General features: G+C 44.9%; 1 protein-coding gene across 1 annotated transcript in view; it reads left to right on the forward strand.

Annotated features, from left to right (window-relative positions):
* Positions 1 to 9,442: 9,442 nt before the first annotated feature.
* Positions 9,443 to 24,850, forward strand: part of PSTPIP2 (proline-serine-threonine phosphatase interacting protein 2) — a 47,253-nt gene continuing 31,845 nt past the window's right edge. Inside the window, exons 1-2 of the mRNA XM_087927549.1 lie at positions 9,443 to 10,126; positions 22,620 to 22,720. Of these exons, the coding sequence (XP_087783675.1) occupies positions 10,094 to 10,126; positions 22,620 to 22,720 (134 nt within the window). The 5' untranslated portion in view covers positions 9,443 to 10,093. The remainder of the gene's footprint in view (positions 10,127 to 22,619; positions 22,721 to 24,850) is intronic.

The raw sequence follows: 24,850 nt of genomic DNA on the forward strand, positions 1-24,850 counted from the left end.
ATAATGTAATGTACAGGTATCCTCAACTTAAAACCCTTTTCTTTAGTAACCAAAATTGCAATGGCACCGAAAAAAAGGTGATTCGTGACTATTTTTTTCACATGATCATTGCAGCATCCCTACAGTCACATGATCAAAATTCTGATACTCGGCAACCGACTCATACTTACGACGCAGAGTCCCCAGGTTCAGGTCGTCGCCTTTTGCTCCCTGGGGAAACACGATTCACTTTGTAACCGTGTTACTAATTTCACAAGTGCAGAGATTCACTTAAAACAACCGGCTAGAAAGGTGGCAAAAAATAAACTCAACTATCTCCTTCAGCAATAAATTCTGGGCTCCGCTGTCGTAAGTCAAGAGCTACCTATATCGGAGGTCTATAACTCAATTCCTGCTGGGAAATTTCAGGGCCTTGAAGTCTTCATCCCGTCTACTTCGGATGCAAAATTAGGGCTTTCCTAACCGGAAATGGTTCAGGGAAGCTGTGCCATTCCCCTCTTCCCACCCAAGTCATCTTTGATAGGGTCCATTGATGAGCAGAAGACCACGTGCTTCAGAAATGACCACATGATGCATGAAATCGCAAAAGCTGAATAGAGTCAGCAGCAGGAAAGAAAAAATCTTTGTCATTGACTCATCCTGCAAAGCATTTGGGAGACAAGTTCCAAGTGAGTTTTCCCCTTCCTTCTTTCCTTCCTTCCTTCCTTGGTAGCTACGTGCTCAGTTATGTAAGACAGCGGCCCGCAACCTTTTTTGTGCCACGGCCCGGTACCGGCATCACAAAATGATCCACGGCCCGGTACTGGTATCAGCACACATGACCAAGGCAAGGCGAGCTGAGCGACCGGCCAGCCAGCCGTCCCCCGCTTCTCCCCGCCACCTTCAACTCCTCCTTTGTACCTTTTTTGTGCTTTCTTAATCTCCTCCGCCATCGGGACGGCTCTTCATTCGAAGCTGCCCCCCCTTCGATAAAACTAAGGCGCGAGGATTCCTTCGGGACCCAAACGCCGCTTTCCAACTGGAAAAGCTCACCCGGAAGCACTTTCTCGTCGAAACAAGATGGCGGCGCCCAGCAAACCAGCAGCCCAGTAGAAAATGATCCATGGACCGGTACTGGTCCGGGGCCCGGTGGTTGGGGACCCCTGATGTAAGAGATCTTTCCATGGTTTATCACCTACCTGGGCTGTGGTTGGTACAATTTGGGCAAAACATGCAGCTGTCTTTTTGAGGAGCCAGGTAGAAGAATTAGAATTCTTTATTGGCCCAGTGTGATTGGACACACAAGGAATTTGTCTTCGGTGCATAAGCTCTCAGTGTACATTAAAAAAAATACATTCATCAAGACCCCATAAGATACAACGCTATCTTGTGTCATAAGATACAACGCTATCTTATCTTAATCATAAGATATAATGCTGTCACTTAGTCATAGAATACTAAATAAGCAATCAAAATCATACTAGGAAACTAGTATTAAATAATTAGGATAAGTAAACATGATGATGAACAGAAAAAATTACTATTAAACAACATCCGGTTGTTTTAGCCACGGTAATTGAAGAAGGGTGGGTGTGAAAACCCACACACACAACCAAGATAGAAACTGACACCTGGATTCATACAGGAACTCTAACCATTATATCCAGCATTCCTTCCTTCTATTATTTTTTTCCGATAATATGAATGAGAGGAGGGTCAGAAAATTCAAGATGGGCGCCATAGCCTTGATATCAACAACCCCCCCTGTTTTTACACACATCACAACCAGGGTGCATTTCCGTGACGTTTTCATCACCACCTGCACATGGTGTTTTCTCAGTTTAGTTTAGTTTATTGTCATTGCACCTCATACAACGAAATTAAATGCCATCTTCAGTGTACATTGTAACTAAAAAAATAAATAAAACACAAACACACATCCTTCTCATTTTATACAATTTAATTGAAACCCCCGGAAATTGCATTCATATTGCACTATAGAATTCAATAGAGTTACTGCCCTGGGATAGAAGCTGTTTTTCAGCCTATTTGTTTTTATTATCCGGTACCATCTGCCAGATGGTAATAGTTTAAAAAAAAAAAAGGTGCCCAGGATGAAATGGATCTTTAAGAATGTTTTGAACTTTTTAAAGTTTGAGCACATTGTGCGGCTGGGGATGCTCCTTTGAATGGCCCTCCCTTCCAACAGTTTCGGTTGGGACCTGACTCTCCTTCCCATTTCTCTGTGAGGAAGTTTTTTTGGGATTATCAAAGAGGTTGCAGGAAATCATAAGCGGGGAACCTGTTTGGGTTTTCCCCATCTCGGATCTTGCTCCATAGACAGCGCTGGAGCTGACTGTCGTATTTTACGGGTAGATAAATCACTCTGAACCGAAGCTCAGCTCTGTTCACACCCGTTGCCGATGTCCCACAACAACGTCTCAACTGCAGGAAGGAAAGGGGACAGCAAAGGAGGCATGGAGTTACTCTGGAGTACATTATCTGTCACGGGAAGGACCTTCTCAAAGGAAACCGCTTCACTGAAGGAGGTAAGGAACAGCTGCCGTTGATCTTGGATGAAGAATTTAACTTCTAGCCATGTGGATCTGTCTGGGCTTGTCTAAGACACCCTCAGCCTGTGCAAAGCAAGGGACAGGCTTGGGATCTAGCGAAACAACACCCCAAATATCCTTTAGAAGAAGAAAACTTTCACGGCAGACACACAACGGGTCAAAAATCTTGGTAAGAGGAAAGCAAATGAATTTCATATGGAGAAATATTTGAAGGGGAAGGAATTGAAAGCCAGTCTTCCACATTATGATTTAAAAAGCAAGCAGGCATCCAACCCTAAAATGCGTCTTGGCTTCAGCCATCTTCCCATCAAGCGATTATATTTCTACCATACGCAGGTAGTCCTTGACATAAATGACCGTAATCAAGCCCCCAATTTTTGTTGCTGAGGTGTTTCTTAGGTGAGGTTTTGCCCCGTTTTATGACATTTCATGCCATATTTGTTAAGTGAAACCCTGTGGATATTCAGTTAGCCACATGGTTGTTAAGAGAAACCGGCTTCCCCGTGGACTTTGCTCGTCAGAAGTTCACAAGAGGGGATGACATGATCCCAGGACCCCGCCACTGACACAAATACGAGTCAGTTGCCAAGCATCTGAATTTTGGTCACAGGGCCATAGGGATGCTTCCGTGGTCGTCAGTGTGAAAAATGGTCGTAAGTCTCCTTTTTCCGTGCCGTTGCAACTTTGATGTTGTAACAGGTCACTAAATGAACTGTTTTAAGTCAAGGAATACCTGTAATTCACCAAGGTTAAAACTGAAGGCTAATTCTGACCCAGCTGAGCACTCCTAAGGCTTTTTTTAAAGCACCCCTCTTGCCTGCAATCCCATAAAGTTAGGGTCATAAATCAATTATTTCAAGGTACATTTTTAAATGCTGCCTTTCCTGGTCCTGTGTATACTACTTGCCTGGAGCGAAAGCTTTAAATGAAGGTTTCTCAACTAACATACGTGAATAGAATAGAATAACAGAGTTGGAAGGGACCTTGGAGGTGTTCTAGTCCAACCCCGCTCAGCCAGGAGACCCCACATACCATTTCAGACAAATGGTTGTCCAATCTTTTCTTAAAAGCTTCCAGTGTTGGAGAATTCACAACTTCTGGACTGGAGGCAAGTCATTCCACTGATTAATTGTTCAGGAAATTTCTCCTTATTTCCAGGATGAATCTCTTGTTGTTTAGTTTCCATTCATTATTCCTTGTCTGACCTTCAGGTGCTTTGGAGAATAGCTTAACCCCTTCCTCTCTGTGGCAGCCCCTCAAATATTGGAAAGCAGCTATCATGTCTCCCTTGGACCTTCTCTCCACTGGACTAGCCATGCCCAGTTCCTGCAACCATTCATTGTATGTTTAAGCCTCCAGCCCCCTAATTATCTTGGTTTCTCTTCTCTGTACTTTTTCTAGAGCCTCAACATCCTATTTATAGTATGGTGACCAAAACTGGATGCAGTACTCTAGGCGTAGTCTTACTAAGGCTTTATAGAGTGGTATAAGTACCTTCCTTGATCTTGACTGTATCTCTCTAGTCGCCGACTCTTCTCTTAGCCCGCTTTCTTTTCATCTTCAGAATATTCTAATATTCTGTTTCCATTATCAGCAAGCGGAGGGGGGAGGAGGAGGAGGAGGCACGAGGAGGCATCTTCCTCATGACTCTTTCACATGGAACCAAAATTCTCCTGGGTGACCTTCCTCGTTGTTCAGCTGTATTTTTAGTAACGCGGCTAATCCTTGTTACAGGAAGGACAGGTAGAGTTTCCATTCTATGCTAATGAGTGTGGTTGGCTAATTGTGACCTGCCCTTTTCCAGATCTTACAAAGTGCAATGCAGAAGCAGCTACATCGACACAGTGCGTGTGTGTGTGTGTGTGTGTGTTTAATTACAATTGTACTGCCTCCCTTTCTCAGTTTCTGGCTTCTCTGTTAGGAGCAGCAAGCACCATGCATTTTAGGGCAGAATTTTGCCTGTAGTGTGTTACCTTAGTCAGAAGAGACGAATAATGGAATGGGCTGAAGCAGGAAACCCTATACCATTCCAGACAATTTGGTTGTCCAATCTCTTCTAAAAAGCATCCAGCAATGGAGCACTCATGATTTCTGAAGGCAGGCTATTCCGCTGGTTAATTGTCCTCACAGTTCTGAAATTTCTCCTTAATTCCAGGTTGCTTCTCTCCTTGATTAGTTTCCAACCATTGTTTCTTGTTCAACCTCCAGGTGCTTTGGAGAATTGGCTGACCTCCTCTTCTTTGGAGCAGCCCCTCAAATATTGGAATACTGCTATCATGCCACTCCTAATTCTTCTTTTTTCCCCTAGATTAGCCAAACCCAAATCCTGCAGCCGTTCTTGATATGTTTTAGTTTCCAGGCCTTTGATTGTCTTAGTTGCTCTTCTCTGAACTTCTTCCAAGGTCTCAACATCTCTTTTGTAGTGTGGTGACCAAAATTGGTTGCTGTATTCCAGCTGTGGTTTTAGTAGGGTTTTATAAAGGGGCACTAATCCTTCACTTGATTTTGATTCTACGCCTCTGTTTATACAACCCAGGATCATATTAGCTTTGTCGGCGGCGGCTGCACACGGCCGGCTTATATTCAAGTAATCATCCGATTGATAATCCAATTTACATCCATTTGTTTGCTGATCGTTTGAAGTCATAATTGCAACGGTATACAGGGCATCTTTGATATGCAATTCATTTAGTGACCGTTCCAAGTTACAACAGCACTGGAAGAAGTGACTTGAGTTATGCCCATTTTTTGCACCTTTGCAGCATTTGATCACGCATCACGTGATCAAAATTCAGGCACTTGGCAACTAACTCATAGGTCAGGGCTCTGGCATCCACCTCCCATTTAAATCATGAGTCCTAGAGCTGGTGGGGCAGAGTGGTGCATGCCCAGGGCAGGCTGGGAGTGCAGTTTCTCTCCCGCAGAGAGCGCCACGCCATAGAAATGAAATTAAAATTCAATAAACTGCATAAATAACTGTTCACTGAGTTTGAGATAACTGTCATGCCCCTGGTGGAGACTGACTCTGAGGGAGAAGAGGATCAGCTGACAGGGAGTGGAAGGGTGGCTCCGGAGGTTGTGGAGAGGAGGCTGGAGAAGGGCAGAGGCCGGCTGGGCAGTCAGAGGAGGACCCCAGGCCCATCCCTCCTCCATCCATCCCAGGGCACGCAGGGAGGAGAGGATCGGGGTAAAATGTGGTCTACTCGGGAGGAGAGGGCTTTGATCCTCTTCATGGGCTGCAGCTTTGTGGCAACTGAGTAAGGGGACGGACTTGTGTACGGGCGAACGCTGGAAACAAAGCGTGGAAATATCTCTAGTTTATAGTTCCTCTGTGAGTTTGGCATCCTTCCCAGTGTGTGTTATCTGTGAACGTCCTCCAGCCCTTCTCTTGCCTGGTTTGTGTTGTTTTTTTCCTTCTTCTTGTAACTGTTTGTGTGGGAGTTTTTTGGTCTTTCGTCAAGAATATCCGGAGCTTGGCAGAAAAGTGAAGGAATAAAAGGGGCTTCACCTGTTTTCTGTGACTGTGATTATTTTGTATCCGCACCCTGGGTCATCACAATAACCTTTATTAATCTCAAACTCAATGAGCAGTTATTTATGTAATTTATTGAATTTTAATTTCATTTCTATGGCGTGCCGCTTGCTGTGGGAAAGAAACTGCACTCCCGGCCTGCCCAGTGCGTATGTCCAACAAGGCTGCAAGGTGGTTTTGCTATACACACAAAATACAGAGTATGAAGTATAGGTCCAATATTGTTTTTTTTAAAATTTGGTTTTGTAAAAAAAATTTTTTTTTAATTTCCCCTTCATGGCCCCCCTTTGAGCTGCATGGGCCCCGGAACAATGCTCTGACTTCACACAGACCCCTCTCCTCAGGCCTGATTGTCGTCGTAAGTGGAGGACTACCTGCCTGCAGTAAAACTCCAATAGGTCTCAACTTGAGAACCGCTGAGGTAGACAGATGCGCCCCACCCACAAATGACTAGTTAACTTGTCAAGCAGGAACTCTTTGAAATTATGGATAAAAGTACAGGGAGGTTAAAAGAAAAGTCGCAAAAAGACTTTGATCTCCGGGCAAAACATTCAGTAAAGCTAATTTATATCTTTTTTTTTTAACAAAATAGCTTTTAAAAGGCCTGTTCAAAATGCCCTACCCTTTCCTCAGACAATTCTTGGGAAGTTAATAAATTAAAATCCAAACTGCACCCAGAGCAACCCTGATTTTAATCTCCTTTTCCAGGGAAGAGGGGGAAGAGAAAAAGATATTAAAAGATATTAGGCGGTATTGGAACGTTATCTTAAATTGCACTGCAGACTCTATTCCCGTGATGGCAAACCTATGGCATGCGTGCCACAGATGGTACACAGAGCCATTTGTGCGGTACGTGAGCCCCTGGCAAACTTACCTCACTGCGCATGCGCGCGCCTCGCAGCTGATTTTCGGGCCTTTTTCAGCTTCCCAGAAGCTACAGCCTGAAAAACAGGCCCGTTTCATCACTTCCTATATTTCTGGAAATACCGGAAGTGACAAAATGGGCCCCTTTTTTGGCCTGCAAAGGCTGCAGAGGCTTCCCTCAAGCCTCTGGGGAGCTGAAAAAGGCCCGAAAATCAGCTGGGAGGCACAGTGCAGGGAAGGGGGTGGTGGGGGAGAGGGAGGGGTCACACATGCATGCGCAGGGGCATGGGGCCCCATGCACATTGCCTTCTGGGTGCTGGCATGTGAGTGCGCGTGGTGCGAGTATTTGCACAATTTTTGGCACAGAAGCAGGGGTGGGATTCTACCAGTTCGCACCTATTCACTAGAACCGGTTGTCAACATTCTAAGCAGTTCGGAGAACTGGTTGTTAGAAGAAATTTCCGGGGTAATCCTGTAAGGAAGGCAGCAAGGAAACATTCTGGTGTTGCTTACAGAAACTGCCTCTCCGTTAACCTTTATTACATTCTTGGCAGGACTAGACTTCCTGTCTCAGGAATGTCTCTGGAGTTTTTTTTCCTTCCTTTGCTGGTACTTTGCTTGTGTGGAGTGACCATTCAAAGTTACAATGGCACTGAAAAAAAGTGACTTATGACCATTTTTCACACTTACGAGTGTTGCAGCATCCCCACAGTTATGAAAGGCCAGGCGAGGAAATGCGTGCCTCGATGTGAGTGATATTGAGTTGGCCATGCTGAGCCAATAACATGACCACTATGCCACGTCCACCTGGTTACATGACCACCAAGCCACGCCCACCAACTAAACCACACCCACAGAACCGGTTGTTAAAAAATTTGAATCCTACCCCCGCACAGAAGCCCAAAATGTCCATTCCATTAAAAAAAATCTTCATATTTTTTAATGTGCTGCAGATGATAATATTTGTGATCCTGATTTGAACAACTGAGGCGTGTCATTTACTACTAGGTTTTGCTTGTACAAGTATATTTACTTACTTGTGGTAAGACAGCTGTGGAATCAGAAATTGTAGCTTGCTAAAGGAAACAAACCTTGGGGCTAAAGATTTATAGCAATTTTCTAAATATAGACCCGATTTTGGGAAAGAACCATAATTGTGGACTAATTATATTCTGGAGATGCAAATGAATTCCAAACTTCCCTCTTTTCCATAATAATTCTAATGTTTGTGTGCAGTAGATGGACTTTTTTATCAGAGTTATTAAAAAGAGGATTAAAACCAATCACATTTGAATTGTGTGATGCACAACTTAGTGCATAAGACTAGTTATCATCCAGGGGTTGAGCAAACCCTGATAGCTGGGCTGAGTAAACCATGATGCAATAAACCATGGCTAATTTAAGGAGTATGTCTAAGCTTACACTCTTCACAACACTCACAAACTGCGGGCTGTCCAACCAACATTTTAACCTAGCATGCAGGTAGTCCTCCACTTACAACAGTTCATTTAGTAAACGTTCAAAGTTACAACGGCACTGAAAAAAGTGACTTAGGACCGTTACCTGAACTAAGTAACATCATCAGGGCTAAGAATATTTACAGACAGTGCACTGTATATAAACAAAAAGCAAACTCCACTCTCTCCTAGCGCTGATGACGTTACCTAGTTGGGTCATGAAATGTCTGCAAGAAAACTATCCAGATGAGAGCACCAAGGACCCCACAACTCAACTACAAATATCCTCCTTTAGGAAAAAAAAAACCCCTTTTTAAACCTATGGCCCATGGATCTCCACACCCCCACCAACCTTCCAGCCCCCTCCCCCCTCCCCACCAAACGCACAGCCTTGGTCCCTACGCTGCTGAGTCAAGGTTAAATAACCACCAGCCTTCCCCAAACTGGTTGCATGTTGCAATATTGTGTAAAACCAGCCGCAGACTCTCCAAGGGAAGAAAACAGCCGGTGGCCCCTCTCTCTGCTTCACCAGCGACCAGGGTGTGCCTTTTTTGGGGGGAGGGGGTCTGCCTGCTTCTTTCTCTCTCTCCCTCTCCCTCACTCTTTCTCTCTCTCTTTCCCTCCCTCCCTCTCACTTTCTCTCTCCCTCCGTCTCTCTCTCCCTTGCTTTCTCTCTCTCCCTCCCTCCCTCCCTTTTCTTCCCGCCTCTTCTCTCCTCTCCTTCTCTCTCCTCTCTCTCTTTCCTCCTCCTCTTTCGCCTCTCTCTTTCCTCCTCCTTTCTCCCTCCCTCTCTCTCTTTCTCTCCCTCTCTCCTTCGTCCTCCTTTTCTTTTTCTCTCTCCCTCTCTCCTCTCCTCTCTCTCTCCTCTCTCTCTCCTCTCTCTCCTCTCTCTCCTCCTCTCTCTCCCTCTCTCCTTCCTCTTTTCTCCCTCCTCCTCTCCTTTTCTCTCCCTCTCTCTCTCTCCCTTTCTCATTCCTTCTCTCCCTCTCTCCTTTCTCCCTCTCTCCTTTTCTCCCTCCCCCCTCTCCCTTTCTCCCTCTCTTCTCTCTCTCCCTCCCTCCCTCTCCTCCCTCTCTTTCTCTCTCCCTCTCTCTCCTCTCCTCTTTCTCTCTCTCCCTCCCTCCCTCTTTCTCGCTCTCTCCCTCTCTCTCCCTTTTCTCCCTCCCACTCTCTCTCTTCCTCCCTCCCTCCTCTTTCTCTCTCTCCTTCCCTCTCTCTCTCTCCCTCCCCCCTCTCTCCCTCTCCTCCTCCCTTTCTCTCCCTCCCTCTCTTCTCTCTCCTCTCTTCTCCCTCACCCCTCTCTCCCTCCCTCCCTCTCTTCTTTCTCTCTCTCCCTCCCCCTCTCTTCTCTTCTCCTCCTCTCTCTTTCCTCTCTCCTCTCCCCCAACTCCCCCTCCCCTTCTCCCCCTTCGGGGTCGCGGAGGAAGCGAGGGACCCACCCACCCCCACTCGAGACGGCCGCGATCGTCGGCGCGGCAGGTCCCACCCCACCCGCCCGCCCCCCACTTAGGCCACCCACCCGGTGGCCAGCGGGCGGGCGGAGACTCTGCCGGCGGCCCGTCCCCTTCGTGCCCGGAGGGAGGAACCGCCGGGAGGGGAGCCCCGTCGCCAGGGCAGGAAAGGACCGGGACGGCTAGACTTTGGATCCCAGCCTCGCCCTTTGCCTCTCGGGCCGCTCAGCAGCCGCGATGCGGGAAACCCTCTTTAAGGACAACTTCTGGGTGAGCCCCGGGGCGCCCGGGCTGGGTCCTCGCCGCTTTGCACCCACCGGGATCCTGCGCTTTGGCCCGGGGGGGACGGAGGGACGGGGAATCGCCGAAGGAGCCCCCGCCGGCCGCTTGCCGCCGATGCCGGGGATGTGGAAGGCTACTCGGGGAGGCGGGGAGGACTCGGCGAGCGGCTGGAAGGGAGATCGCAGGCGGGGAGGGAGAAGCAGCGGGCGCCCGGTTGGGGAAGGTTGCGCCGTGCTGGGTTAGGGGACGGACGGACGGACACACACACGCGCGAGACGAAGCGCCGTTTCGGGAAAGGGGGGTTGGCAAAATTGGCTCGGGAACTGGTTGGTTGGGTTTTCAGGCTTGGGTTGACTTTGCACCTCGCGTCGTGAGAATTTGGGGACCACGTTACCAAAAAGAAAAAAAAAAGAAAGGTTGAGCCTTTGGAAAAAAAAAAGTGCAGAAAAGAGCAACGAAGAGGATAAAAGGTCCTGGAGACTCAAACAGGTGAAGACCGGTTGCAGGACTTGGGTTTGGCCAGTCTGGTTTCCTGACTGATTTATTCACTTAACCAAAAAAAAAAAAAAAGTCATAAAATTGGATACAATCACATGATAGCAAGAGCACTTAGACTTATATACAGCTTTATAGTGCTTTACAGCCCCCTCTAAGCGGTTTACAGAGTCTGCCTATTGCCCCCCCAACCATCTGGGTCCTCATTTAGCCCACCTCGGAAGGAGGGAAGGCTGAGTTAACCTGGACCCAGTCAGGATTGAACTCAGTGGGCAGAGTTGGCCTGCAGTACTTCATTCTAACCACTGAGCCACCGTGGCGAGGAAGGAAAGAAGGGAGGGAGAGAGGGAGAAAGGGAGAGAGGGTGGAAGGAAGGGAGGAAGAAAGAAAGAAAGAGAAAGGAAAGAGAAAGGAAAGGAAAGGAAGGAAGGAAGGAAGGAAGGAAGGAAGGGCAATGGCCCTTAGACTTAGAAGGCTGAGTCAACCTTGAGCCGATCAGAATCGAACTCCTGGCAGTGAGCATTGAGTTAGCCTGCAGTAATGAATTCTGACCACTATGCCACCCTGGATCGCTCCCTCCCTCCCTCCCTCCCTCCCTCCTTCCTTCCTTCCTTCCTTCCTTCCTTCCTTCCCTCCTCCCCTCCCTCCCTCCTTCCTTCCTTCCTTTGCAATAGCACTTAGACTTATATGCCGCTTCACAGTGCTTTCCAGCCCTCTCTTAAGTGGTTTTCAGAGTCAGCCTCTTGCCCCCAATAATCTGGGTCCCTGTTTTACCGATCTTGAAAGGACGAAAGGCAGAGTCAACCTTGAGCCCGGTGAGATTCAAACTGCCAAATTGCAGCCAGCTGGCAGTTAGCAGAAGTAGCCTGCAGTACTGCATTGATAGCAGTCTTCCAGTATTTGAGGGGCTGCCACAAAAAGGAGGGGGTCCGTTTATTTTCCAAAGCACCTCAAGGCAGGACAAGAAACAATGTTGGAAACTAACCAAGGAGAGAGGCAACCTGAAATTAAGGAGAAATTTCCTAACATTAAGATCAATTAACCAGTGGAACAGCTGGCCACCAGAAGTTGTAGGTGCTTCATCACTGGAGGTTTTTAAGAAGAGACTGGACAGTCATTTGTCTGGAATGGTGCAGGATCTCCTGCTTGTCCAGGTGGCTGGACTAGAAGACCTCCAAGGTCCCTTTCAGCTTGATTCCAATTCTAGTTTCTGATTGGTAGCAAAGCCTGCAGGTGGGTTGAGGCAGCGAAGAGGGGGATGCAGGCCCGGGTGTGTGGGTGTGAGCTTATGGGTTGAAACAAGCCAGCTTGGAGTAACTTTGTTTTATTTTGTGTGAATGTGAGCCTTGTGGTTTGAATGATGTGCAAATCATGGTTTGTGTCTAAATGGGCTTTTATTGGGCAATTAGGGTTATGCCAATCATGGGTTGGGTTGCAGTATGTATGTCCTATAATCCCAGCTCATGTGTTGTGGCGCTGAGTTTCCGATGGTTTTATGCTTGGTCTGGTCGTGGCCTATGGAGGTCTCACCCACAGAAAAAGGTGACTTATGACCGATTTTCACACTTAAGACCCTGGTGGCATCCCCGTGGTCCTATGATCAAAATTCAGATGCTTTGACATCTGTGACTCACATTTATGATAGGGCCCCAGAGTCATGTGATCCCCTTTTGTGACCAAATTCACTTAACAACTGTGTTACTAATTCAACCCTAACCCCATATTCACTTAAAGACTGTGTTACTAATGTAACTACGGCAGCAATTCACACTTAACAACTGCGGCAGGAAAGGTTGTAACGTGGGTCATGAATTCACTAAACAAATGCTCCACTTAACAAGAGAAATTTTGGGCTCCCTTGTGGTCACAGTTCATGGACTGCCTGTACTACCTGTTGCGTTTCTAGGTTTGAAGGAATACTGATTTCATGTATGTTGAGAAGAAATTTAAGAAATTGTGGGAACAGTTCAGTCATGCTCTCCTGATTGAGTTAAATGCATGGATTGAGGAAAAATGGTACCTTCTTTATATAATACTGTGTTTCCCCCCAAATAAGACCCTGTCTTATATATTTTTTGCCAGCAAAAAAGGCACCAGGCCTTATTTTCAGGGGACGTCATCCCCTGACTAACCTCACTTGTGTGCATTGCCCCCAGCCTCCTTTTCGCTGTCAGAGGCCTTCAGGAACTACTTCTTCTGTGGCCAGGAAGGCTTTCCTGAAGGCCTCTGTAGCCGATAACAAACCTCTGGATCGATCCAGAGCTTTTTTGTTATCAGCTACAGAAGACTTCAGGAAAGCCTTGCCAGCCTTGCTGGCTGCAGAAGAAATGAGCTGTGAAGGCAGGTGTCGGGGTGTGCGAGGCCTGGCTACAACCTTCCAAAGGTAAATAGTAGGGCAGCTCCATTACTCCCATCCCCACGCTAGCTTAATTTTTACCTGTGCACTCTGGAGTGGGTGGGATCTTAATTAGGACTTATTTTGGGTGCATGTGTAAAAATCAAGCTAGGACTTACTTTCAGGGTAGGTCGTATTTTTAAGGAAACAGGTTATAGTTTACTCCTTCGACCAACATTTCTCAACCTGGTTTAGTGGTTAAAGCACCAGACTAGGAAGTGGGAAACTGTGAGGTCTCTAGGCCCGTCATAGGCACGAAAGTCAGCTGGGTGACTTTGGGGTCAGCTGTTTTCTCTCTCTCTCAACTCAAAACCACCTCACAGGGTTGTTGTTGTGGAGAAAATAGGAAGAGGAAGGTGCGTTTCCTGTTTTCGTTGCCTTGAGCTATTTATAAAAGTAACAAAAAAGTGGGATATGAACAAACAATAAAGAGATACTCCATGGCAGCTTGAAGATGTGTGGACTTTAACTCCTAGAATTGCTCAGTCAGCTGTGCAGAACTTAAAAAACTTCTAGATAATATCCATTCATCAAAATTTAATCTCTCTACATCAAGGGTCTTCAGACTTGACAGCTTTAAGACTTGTGGACTTCAATTCCCAGAATTCCTCAGTCAGCTGTGCAGAACTAAAAATCCTTTTAGATAATACACATCCATCAAAATTTAATCTCTCTACATCAAGGGTCTTCAAACTTGACAGCTTTAAGACTTGTGGACTTCAACTCCCAGAATTCCTCCTCTGATCATGTTAGCCCAGGAATTGTGGTAGTTGAAGTCCACAAGTCTTAAACTTGCCAAGTTTGAAGACCCTTGCTCTACATGTGTGCTTCTCTATGGTCGGTTGGTCTGAAACTGCAGGACCTTTGGTGCCTTTTGGGAGTCCAAAATTCTGGCTGAGGAATTCTGGGAGTTGAAGTCCACAAGTCTTAAAGTTGCCAAGGTTGGAAACCCCTGATATAGTTAATGTATTTAAATAACAAACCTACTTTATTTTTTAAATATTTTTATTATTTTGTCTGGATGTGTTACTGGCTGTCCAGGGACTGCATATGGTCTGTGGGCTTCAGGCTGGACGCACCTGGTTTAAGCTTTCAGGCAGGTATAGAGTAAGGATAGAATTTAAATTGATGATGAGCAGTAAAATGAGGTGTTTCAGCTTTGTGAATTGGACTTTGGAGTTTAGAATGCATACATTTTTTTCCTGCAAGAGACTGATCACAAACCATCTTTCTTTCTTTCTTTCTTTCTTTCTTTCTTTCTTTCTTTCTTTCTTTCTTTCTTTCTTTCTTTCTTTCTTTCTTTCTTTCTTTCCTTCCTTCCTTCCTTCCTTCCTTCCTTCCTTCCTTCCTTCCTTCCTTCCTTCCTTCCTTTTTGCCAAAATGGCCGCTTGGATCCATCTATGTTTCGTGCCAGAAGTTGACTTGATGGAATTGCTTTCTAATTCAGGTGGTTTTCGATTTACAACGGTTCATTTAGTAATTATTTGAACTTACAAATGGACTGAAAAAAGTGACTTATGACTGTTTCTCATTCTTATGACTGCTGTGGCATCCTCATGATCAAAATTTAGATGCTTGGCAACTGACTCATACTTACGATGGTTGCTGTAACCTGGGATCATGTGATGGTCTGACAAGGAAAGTCAACGGAGAAGCCAGATTTGCTTAATCACCGCGTTACAAACTTAACAACGGCAGTGATTCACTTAACAACTGTGGCAAGAAAGGTCATAAAAGGAGGCCAAACTCACTGAACAAGTGTCTTGCTTACCAACATAAATTTCGGAGGCAATTATGGTTGTATGTCGAGGTCTACTTTAATTATGTCTCCTTCCTTCCTTCCTTCCTTCCTTCCTTCCTTCCTTCCTTCCTTCCTTCCTTCCTTCCTTCCTTCCTTCCTTCCTTCCTTCCTTCCTTCTCTTTTTCTTTCTTTTCTCTTTCTACTTAGCCTATGACACTAAATAGCTGGTTAGCTGAGGCCTGGGGTGGGCTTTGAAAATTTTAGCAAAGAGTTCTCTGCCCAGTTGCTGGGTGGGTGTGGCCATGGTGGGCATGGCCTAGTTGAACTCCTGCATCACGGGGGTGGTGGTTTGCTGGCTCAGGAGGCTTTCCTCGAGCCTCTGGGAGGGCGAAAACAACCTCCCTGGGCTCCGGTAGCTCTCTGTAAGTGGGAAACGGGCCCATTTCCGGTCTTCCTGAACTTCCAGGAGACCCGTTTTTCACCTCCATGCGCACCTTACACCCAAAACGGGCCGTGTGAGGACTCCGGGGAGGGGAGGAGTGGGCAGGGCCAGCCAGGAGTGGGATTTGGGGGGAGGGTTCTCTGAACTGCGCAGAATCTTACTTAGGGGCTCTCTCGAACCCCTGAGAACTCCCAGCATAAGCCCACCTCTGGACCATTTGTATTAGACCAATGTCAAAAAATAAATGCATGTAAATGATCCAATAAAATTTTCAATCAAAGGAGCCTGCAAAACTAGGCCTTGTGTCATTCAGAAGCAGAAACCTCAAATACAACGGAACGGTAATGAAAGAGACCAGGGAATTGTCTCCTTCACCGGATGTCGAAACAATGTGAATGGGACTGTTGGTTGGATTCTCTGAGGAGGCCATTTTAGACCAGGGGGGCCCCAACCAATGGTCCATGGCCCGGTACTGGGCCACGACGTGCCAGAAACTGGACCACACAAACAAGCGAAGGCCCATCTGTGGGATGCAGGCAGCACGTCAAACCACAGCCCTTACGGTCTGCGGAAAAATCTCTCTCCAAGGAACCAGTCCCTGGTGCCCAAAGATTGTGGGGGACGCTGATTTAGACAATAGGGTGCCATCACAGAAAAAGTTTTCCTCCTTGAAGAGAAGCTCCTTCGGTGGTGGTGGGCAGGGGTGGGCTGCTACCGGTTCGCCCTGGTTCGGGCTAACCCGTAGCTAGTTTTATGGCCGGTTTGGTGAACCAGCAAATCCAACCTCTGGCTGGCCCTGCCCTGCCCTATCCATCCTGCCCCACCCCTCCTGGGAGTCCCCACCCGTTTGGATGTCAGGTAAATGAAGGGCCCGGCCAGAGACTCAGGGAGAGCGAAAATCAGGCTTCCCGGAGGCTCTGGAAGGCTGGAAACGGGCCTGTTTCTGGCCTCCCAAGGGCCTCCGGAGCCCAGGGAGGCTTTTTTCGCCTTCCCGAAGACTTGAGGAAAGCCTCCGGAGCCTGGGCAGGGCAAAAAATGGGCCTTCGGGAAGTTTCAGAAGGCCGGAAATGGGCCCGTTTCTGGCCTCCCGGGGGCCTCCGGAACCCAGGGAGGCCGTTTTCACCCTTTCCTCAAGCCTCCGGAGTCTGGGGAGAGTGAAAACAATCCACCACCTCCGGCCGTGGTGCAGGAAGCTGACTAGGCCTCACCCACTCAGCAACCAGGTAGAGAACCGGCTGCTGAAATTTTTGAAGCCCACCCCTGGTGGTGAGATCCTGTAAGAGGACCTCATAAAATGATCTTAAAAGTCCACGCGCATGGAAGACACAATCTTCTTTCAGATAACCTGAAGTAAAAAAACAAACAAACCAGCATATAAATGCAGTCTGGTATAGGTAGTAATATGTACCTATTGGTCAAGCCAAGTTATGGGCAAATTACTGTCTATGAACAGAAAGCAGCAAACCCTATATTCACGAGCTCTGATGATAATGCCTAGTTAGGTAACCAAACGTCTGCCAAAAAAATAAACCCCCAAGCTCAGGAAATACCAAGGATTCTGCAATTCAACCCTGAGTTACAAATATTGTTTTCTCTTGAAATGACACTTATGCTTGGAAAATTACCTCGGAAGGCCAGCGAAGTCACATTTGACTTCAAGAGAAACTTCCTCAAAAAACAGGATTTGGTTTAAAAACAAAAAAACCAAAAAGGAAGCCGCTTACAGAAACCAGGAGAGCAAAAATTATTTTAAACCATACTAACCTTAAACTCTCCAGAAAAATATAAAAGCAGGAAGGGCACCAGAAAGTCGCATACATGTCCAGCAAATCTGTGAAGAAAAAGCGAGCTTTTCTGCTGAGAACAAAGTTCTGCAAAAATATATATATTCTTTTTCAAACCGAAATCATTGTCTTGCTCAAAAACTGAAACGCAATACGTCTAGCATGGTATGCAAAAAAAAAAAAAAAAAAAGGAAGCTGCAAATGATATTCAAAAATATTTGAATATGCAAAAAGCACGAAATTAGCAAAGGGCTGAGCCTCTGGGTAAACTATTTGCCTTTATCCTTTTCCCCCAAAGATGGAAGAGGTGATATGTCTGTCTGGATGAATACTGTATTTCAGAAAGACAGTTTGGGAGAAAACCCCCCATAAAGGCTACATTTTTTTTATACCTTATTGGAAATTAAAGATGCAAATATTTTGTGCTGAACAATCTGTCCCATGTAAGGCACAAAGGTAGCTGGTAACCTTGGGCAGTCACTTTTCCCCAGCCCTAGGAAAGAAGCAATGTAAGCCTCATTTGCAGAAATCTTAACAGAACAGAATAACAGAGTTGGAAGGGATCTTGGAGGTCTTCTAGTCCAACCCCCCCTGTTCAAGCAGAAGACCCTATACCATTCCAGACAAATGACTGTCCAGTTTCTTCTTAAAAGCCTTCAGTGATGAAGCATCTCCAACTTCTGAAGGCGAGCTGTTCCACTGGATAATTGTTCTCACTGTTAGAAAATTTCTCCTTGATTCCAGGTTCTTTCTTTCTCTGATGAGTTTTCATCCATTGCTGCTTGTCCTGCCTTCTGGCGCTTTGGAAAATAGGTTGACCCCCTTTTCTTTGTGGCAGCCCCACTAATATTGAAACGCTGCTATCATATTGCCCCTAATCCTTCTTTTCACTAGACTAGACAATCCCAATTCCTGAAAAAAAAGTCTGTAGAGATTCTCGGTCATGGTTGGACTGAAAAAGAAAAGGGAAAGAAAGAAAAGAAGGAAAGGAAAAAACAAAATAAAACAAGAAAGTCCAATTGCTTCCTGAAAAAGTATCTTTGGGCCAATTTCTGCAACCGTTCTTCATATAAGTATCTATGGAGTTTCTCAATCATTCAGGTCATGGTTGTCCCAAAAGTGCTTTTTCAAGAGGCAGCTGGAATTTCTGGTTTTTCCTTGAAGATGTTTCGCTTATCACCCAAGAAGCTTCTTTAGCATACGTAGGCAGCATACGTAGCTTAGACTCTTTCTTCCTCCTATTTTCCCCACAACAACCCTGTGAGGTGGATTGGGCTGAAAAAAAGAAAGAAACTGACCCAAGATCTGGCTTTTGTGCCTACGACGGGACTAGAATTCATTGTCTCCTGGGTGACCGGCCCAAAGTCAGCTAGCTGGCTTTCCTGCATAAGGCGGAACTAGAACTCTCTGTCTCATGGTAATTGTTCCAGAGTCACCCAACTGGCTTTCATGTCCAAGATGAGACTAGAATTCCCTGTCTCCTGGTGATTGTTCCAGAGTCACCCAGCTGGTTTTCATGTCTAAGCTGGGACTAGAATTCACTGTCTCCTGGTGACCAGCCCAAAGTCAGCTAGCTGGCTTTCCTGCATAAGGCGGAACTAGAACTCTCTGTCTCATGGTAATTGTTCCAGAGTCGCTCAACTGGCTTTCATGTCTAAAATAGGGCTAGAATTCCCTGTCTCCTGGTGATTGTTCCAGAGTCACCAAGCTGGCTTTCATGTCCAAGATGAGACTAGAATTCCCTGTCTCCTGGTGATTGTTCCAGAGTCACCCAGCTGGTTTTCATGTCTAAGCTGGGACTAGAATTCACTGTCTCCTGGTGACCAGCCCAAAGTCAGCTAGCTGGCTTTCCTGCATAAGGCGGAACTAGAACTCCCTGTCTCTTGATGATTGTTCCAAAGTCACCCAGCTGTCTTTCATACCTAATGCAAGTCTAGAACTCACAGTTTCCTGATGATTGACTCAAAGTCACCAAGCCGTTTTTCATATTAAATGTGAAATACAGGTAACCTTTGACTTACAACGGTCTGTTTAGTGACTGTTCACTGAATAAAGTGACTTATGACCGTTTTTCACACAATCATGGCAGCATCCCCACTCTTATGGGAACCACATTCATATGTTTGGCAACTGACTCATACTTATGACAGTTGCAGTATCCCGGGGGGTTATGTGATCCCCTTTTGCGACCTTCTGACAGGCAAACGGGGAAGCCAGATTCACTTAACGACCATGTCACTAACTGAACAACCGCAGCAATTCACTTAACAGCGCTGGCAAGAAAAGGCGTGAAACGGGGCAAAACTCCCTTAACAAATGTCTCCTTGAACAACAGGCTCAATTGTGGTCGTAAATCGAGGACTGCTTGTACTGTATGTACAGCCCCACATGCTTGCTTCTGCCTCTTTTGTGTGCATCTGTTCTGTTTTTGTTTTTTTCTCCTCCAAATGTTTCTATTAAGTCCAACTTCTCTTTATTCTACTGAGACTGAAGTGTTGAATTTGGAATAAGTGACTTGGTGGTGAAAGAGATAAGTTTCGTTGTGATCTTGTCTTCTGAAATGGGTACCAGTTGTTTCTGATTCTTGGTAATCCGCTCAAGGATTAAGATTTGATTCTCAAATGAAAACTGCCTACTTCTCATGCTGGCAGGGAAGTGCTCCAAACGGTAGTAGCCCTTTGGGGTTTCTTATGTAAACTTTTGAGGAAATTGAAATTTTAAAAGAGAACTTCTGAGGGAGGCCGATTCACCGCACTACCAGGAAACCTAGCAATAATCCCCCAAACGGGTCGTGCCATGAATAGTATAATCTTTAATGTTGTGTTTCTCAACCTAGAAGCTTCCAAGTAGGGGGACTCTACCACCCAAAACGCCCAGCTGGGGCTATGTGGGCTGGGAATTCTGGGAGTTGAAGTCTCCGTATCTGGAAAGCTGCCCAAATTCAACAAGAGTGCTTTAATCTTTGTTCCTGGATCTGAAGAGAATGCATTTTGGAGGCAAAAAACATCTGGTTTCTTGAACCTCTCTTTCATGTGTGGGGAAAAAAAATCCAGTCTGGTTCCAAACTGGGGGAAAAATGCTGGGAAATAAAATGGAGGCTGGCCACAAGAAAAGAAGATCTCTGTTTACTTGGTTTTCCAGAAACTTCAGTGACAACAGCTTTTCTGGGGTGGCTGACAAAATGGCTGAGTGAGTGGATGGGTCTTTATAGTGTTCTGAGATGCTTCAGGGGGGTTGTGCCTTGTGTCTTTTGCTATTTCAGTGGTTGGTGGGTTAATAATCCTATTAGGTCATGTCCTGTCCTTAGAATTTGGGCGGGGAATGTAAATTCTTAATCCCATCAGTTCTAGCCTTTATTTATATATTTTATTTATTTGGTTTGTCAATTGCTTACAAGATAATAGGTATAAGTAAAAACATAGTTATGAATGCATGGATACATACAAGAAAAATGAAAGAAACAATAGGACAGGGACGGTAGGCACATTGGTGCGCTTATGCACGCCCCCTAAAGACCTCTTAGGAAAGGGGTGAGGTCAATAGTAGACAGTCTAAGGTTAAAGTTTTTGGGGTTTGGGGTTTGGGGAAGAAACTACAGAGTCGGGTAGAGTTAGTAGTGTGATATTACCAGAGAAAAAGCTACGTAGGATTAGGTTAACAACTCTTAATGCCTTTTTGGCTATGTAGTTACAGTGGGCTCTAGCACTTAGATCATTAGAGATGTGTATTCCAAGGTCCTTTACAGAGCTTGGATCATCAACAAGGCCTTGACTATTCAGCTTGTATTTTATTTTCTGATTTTTTTTTGCCAATATGTAAGACAGAGCATTTATTTGTTGAGATTTGAAGTTGCCATTTGTTTGACCATTCTGATACATAGTCAAGGTCTTTTTGAAAGGTAGCAGTATTGTCTGTGGTGTTGAATAGCTTTACATCATCAGCGAAGAGAACGCAGTTGCTCTTGATATGATCACAGAGGTCATTTATGTAGAGTATGAAGAGAATTGGTCCTAGAACACTGCCTTGGGGGACACCACTATTGACAGGTACAGAATTTGATAGGACACCCCCAATTTTGACCATTTGTTGTCTGTTTGACAGGAATGCTTCTATCCAGTTATGCAGTTGTCCAGAGATACCATAAGATTTTAGTTTTAGAAGTAGTTTGTTGTGTACCACTGAATCAAAGGTTTTACAGAAGTCTATGTAGATTGCATCTATTGTTTTGCCCAGATCGAGTTGTGTAGTCCATATGTTTTTGCAGTTGCAGATTGCAGGATAGTTTTTTTCTGAAACCAAATTGTTTATTAGAGAGTAGGTTGTTTGTCTCTAAGTGGAGGATGAAGGATTGGTTAATAATTGATTCCATGACTTTACAGGTGACGCAGTGTAAAGACATTGGTCTGTAATTTTCATCTAGGCTGGGGTCTCCCTTTTTGAAGATGGGGATGACCGTGGCTTGTGACCATAGGTTTGGCAAGGAGCTGGTCCTGAAAGATTTTTCAAAGATTATGCCTAGAGGTTTCGGTTATGGCAGTGGATAGCTTTTTTAAGAAGTAGGCACATAGTCCATCTGGTCCAAAAGATAGAGATGGTTTTAGATTGTGTAGTGCTTTTTCAACATTGTCTTCTATAAAATCAATATGTATTAGATCATTGTAGTTGTCTGTGGTTTGACTAGGAAATACTGGGCATGATCCATTGCTGTTTACAAATACTGAGCCAACGAATGTGTTAAAGAGGTTGGCTTTAATGGTGGGAGCTGTGGCTGAAAGCATTTTGTCTGTGAATAGATTGGCCCAGTCTTTCTGAATGGAAAAAAAAAACTGCATTCCTAAAGGTTACCCCTTCAAGCTTCTTGGGTTTCCTATGGCAGGAAGAATGGTTCTGCTTTCTGCCTTTGTTAAGATTTTCCTCTGCTTCTCCTTTGGGGAAATATAACATTCTGCCTCTTTTAATATTCCCCAAAATATTTCATTCTCTGGGGTGGGATATGAGGGGTCCTGGATTCCCACACATGTATAAGTGTTTGTTATTCATGACAACTTTAAGATGGCTGTATTTTATATTTTACTGACAAAGAGATAAAGGGAGAGTTGTATGAATCCTGTTCAAAGAGTTTAGCTCTCTTTAGCTAGCCATACGCTTCTGGGATTCAAACCCAGGTTACTTACATATTAGGTAACTGTATTAACCTCCAAGCCACGGGCTCTCCTGGCTTTGTCAGCTATACCAAAGGAGAGGTTAAGTGTTGTTGTTTTTTTAATCAGGGCAACCTGATCTACCCAAATATAGGACAAAGCATACTGCTTCCATGGCCTGTTTGGGAGATTACCGTTATAAGTTAGATCAGGAAATAAGAGTATAAGTGAATAGAATGGAGAAGTAATTGATATAGCCACAGACTTTATTAACCAGTGTGAACACCGTTACAACATCATTGTAAAAAGTGAAAATTGTTTTTTAAATGTTGAAATGGTGAATAAATAAATTTATATAAAACAAAAACAAAAATAAAATGTGTGTGTACGTCAAATACGACCTTGGGCTGCTTCTAAGCTACCCACGTGGAAAATGCAGTGCGTGTTATTTGCCTAACAAAGTTTTAAATGTTCTTTTTTCAGACAACAGACTTGATCAGCACAGCCGGATATGACAACATTGTCCAACACTTGAACGACGGCAGGAAGAACTGCAAAGAATTTGAAGACTTTTTGCGAGAAAGGTGCGTATGACCGCTTTTCTGGAATGGTGAAAGGTTCCTGAATGTTCTCTTGGACTTTCTAGCCCCAATACAGGTAGTTCTTGACTTATGAATGCTCACTTAGTGAACATTTGAAGTTACAATGGACCTATGCAGAGCTGCTTATGATCTGGTTTTTAACTTCTCATGGCTGGCCACTCACATCCCTGCTCCAGCGGTCACACATCAATCACAAAGTAAAGTCCTACACTTAAGCAAGAAAAACCAAAAGGACACATATGGACTGGGTGAAACCAGTCTCAACAGCAGTAACTGTGAGCATCTTGGAGTCTTAGTGGACAACCAGATAAATAGGAGCCAGCCGTGTGCGGCAGCAGCCAAACAAGCCAATGCAATCCTAAATTGCATTAACAGAGGGATACAATCGAGATCAAGTGCGGTACTAATACCACTCTATAAAGCCTTAGTAAGACCACACCTAGAGTACTGCATCCAGTTTTGGTCACCACATTATAAAAAAGATGTTGAGACTCTAGAAAGAGTGCAGAGAAGAGCAACCAGGATGATTTGGAGACTAGAGGCTAAAACATATGAAGAACAGCTGCAGGAACTGGGCCTGGCTAGTCTAGGGAAGAGAAGGACCAGGGGAGACAGGATAGCAGTCTTCCAATATTTGAGGGGCTGCCACAGAGAAAAGGGGGTCAAGCTCTTTTCCAAAGCACCTGAAGGCCAGACAAGGAATAATGGATGGAAACTGAACAACCTGGAAATAAGGAGAAACTTTCTGACAGAACAATCAACTAATGGAATAGAAGTTGCCTTCAGAAGTTGTGGGAGTTATATCTCTGGAAACTTTCAAGAAGAGATTGGACTGCCATCTGTCAGAAATGGTGGAGCGTCTCTTGCTTGGACGGGGGGTTGGACTAGATGACCTACAAGGTCCCTTCCAACTCTGTTAATCTGTACCTATCTGTACAATGAAAGCATTGTGGGTCCTTAACTACCAGTTGCATTTTAGGGCCATTTGCCATGTCCCACAGTCATTGGCCAGCAATTTCTAGTTTCCTGCAAAAAACCATCTTTTGGGGTAGAATGGGTTTGCTTAATGACCGTGGCTTTTCACCACAAAATAGGTCGTAAAACTGAATGCAGTCACATGGCACTAAAAAGGTTAGCCATCGCTGACCTACGGCTTTGTCAGTAACAACCAGCATGCCGAATTCCACCGAAACACAACCTGTAGGAATCTAATTCACAAGGCAGCGATTTTCTTTTCTTTTTAAGAAATAAATTTTATTAAAGTTTTACAGTTTTAAATCAAATCATATTTACAATTTCTGCAGTGTGTTGTGGCATCGGCTTCTCCATATTCATTCACCATATTCATGTATAAATATATACATATGTACATCAATTACATTTACATTTTACATTATTTTTTTATTCCTGTTATCTAAATCAAACATACCATTTCTCCCAGACCGCGTAGTATTCTTTTTCTTCCTTCTCCTGCAATTCCATTGTAAGTTTATTCGTTTATGCGCAATCCATCATTTTTTTTTATTCACACATTATCTGTGGGACTACTCTCTGATTTCCAGTTTTGAGCATATGTTATTCTACCTGCTGTCAACATGTATATTGTTATATATTCAATTTCTTTCTTGTAATCACCTCTAATTATCTCTAATAGGGACATTTCAGGCTTAAGTTCTCTCCCCCCCCCAGTTATTTCTTGCAGCCAAATCCTTATTTTGTTCCAAAATTTCTTTGCTTTAGAGCACAACCACCATGTATGAAAGAAGGTGACTGGTGTTTTTACATTTCCAACATATTGGGTTCAGATTTGGGGGTAGATTTTGGCCGATTTCGCTGGTGCTAGATGCCAACGATAGAATGTTTTGTAGAGGTTTTCTTTGTACGTGGCTGTACAAGGCAGCAATTTTCACATGGGCACAATCTTGGCATGCCCAGTGTGCAGTCCCATCCTGGGTCAGATGTGGTTTTTTTCAAAGGCAATCCCACGTAGAGCACAAATTTCACTCTCTTTAAGGACCATATTTGGGGATTTGAAAGGTTAAAAATGGGAACTAAGGGCTTTCTGCTAACCTACACACACACACACACACACACACACACACACACACACAC

The sequence above is a fragment of the Pseudonaja textilis genome, chromosome 2 (genome assembly GCF_049901715.1).
Source record: "Pseudonaja textilis isolate UNSWEBS1 chromosome 2, rPseTex1.2, whole genome shotgun sequence".
In the NCBI taxonomy this organism is placed as follows: Eukaryota; Metazoa; Chordata; class Lepidosauria; order Squamata; family Elapidae; genus Pseudonaja; species Pseudonaja textilis.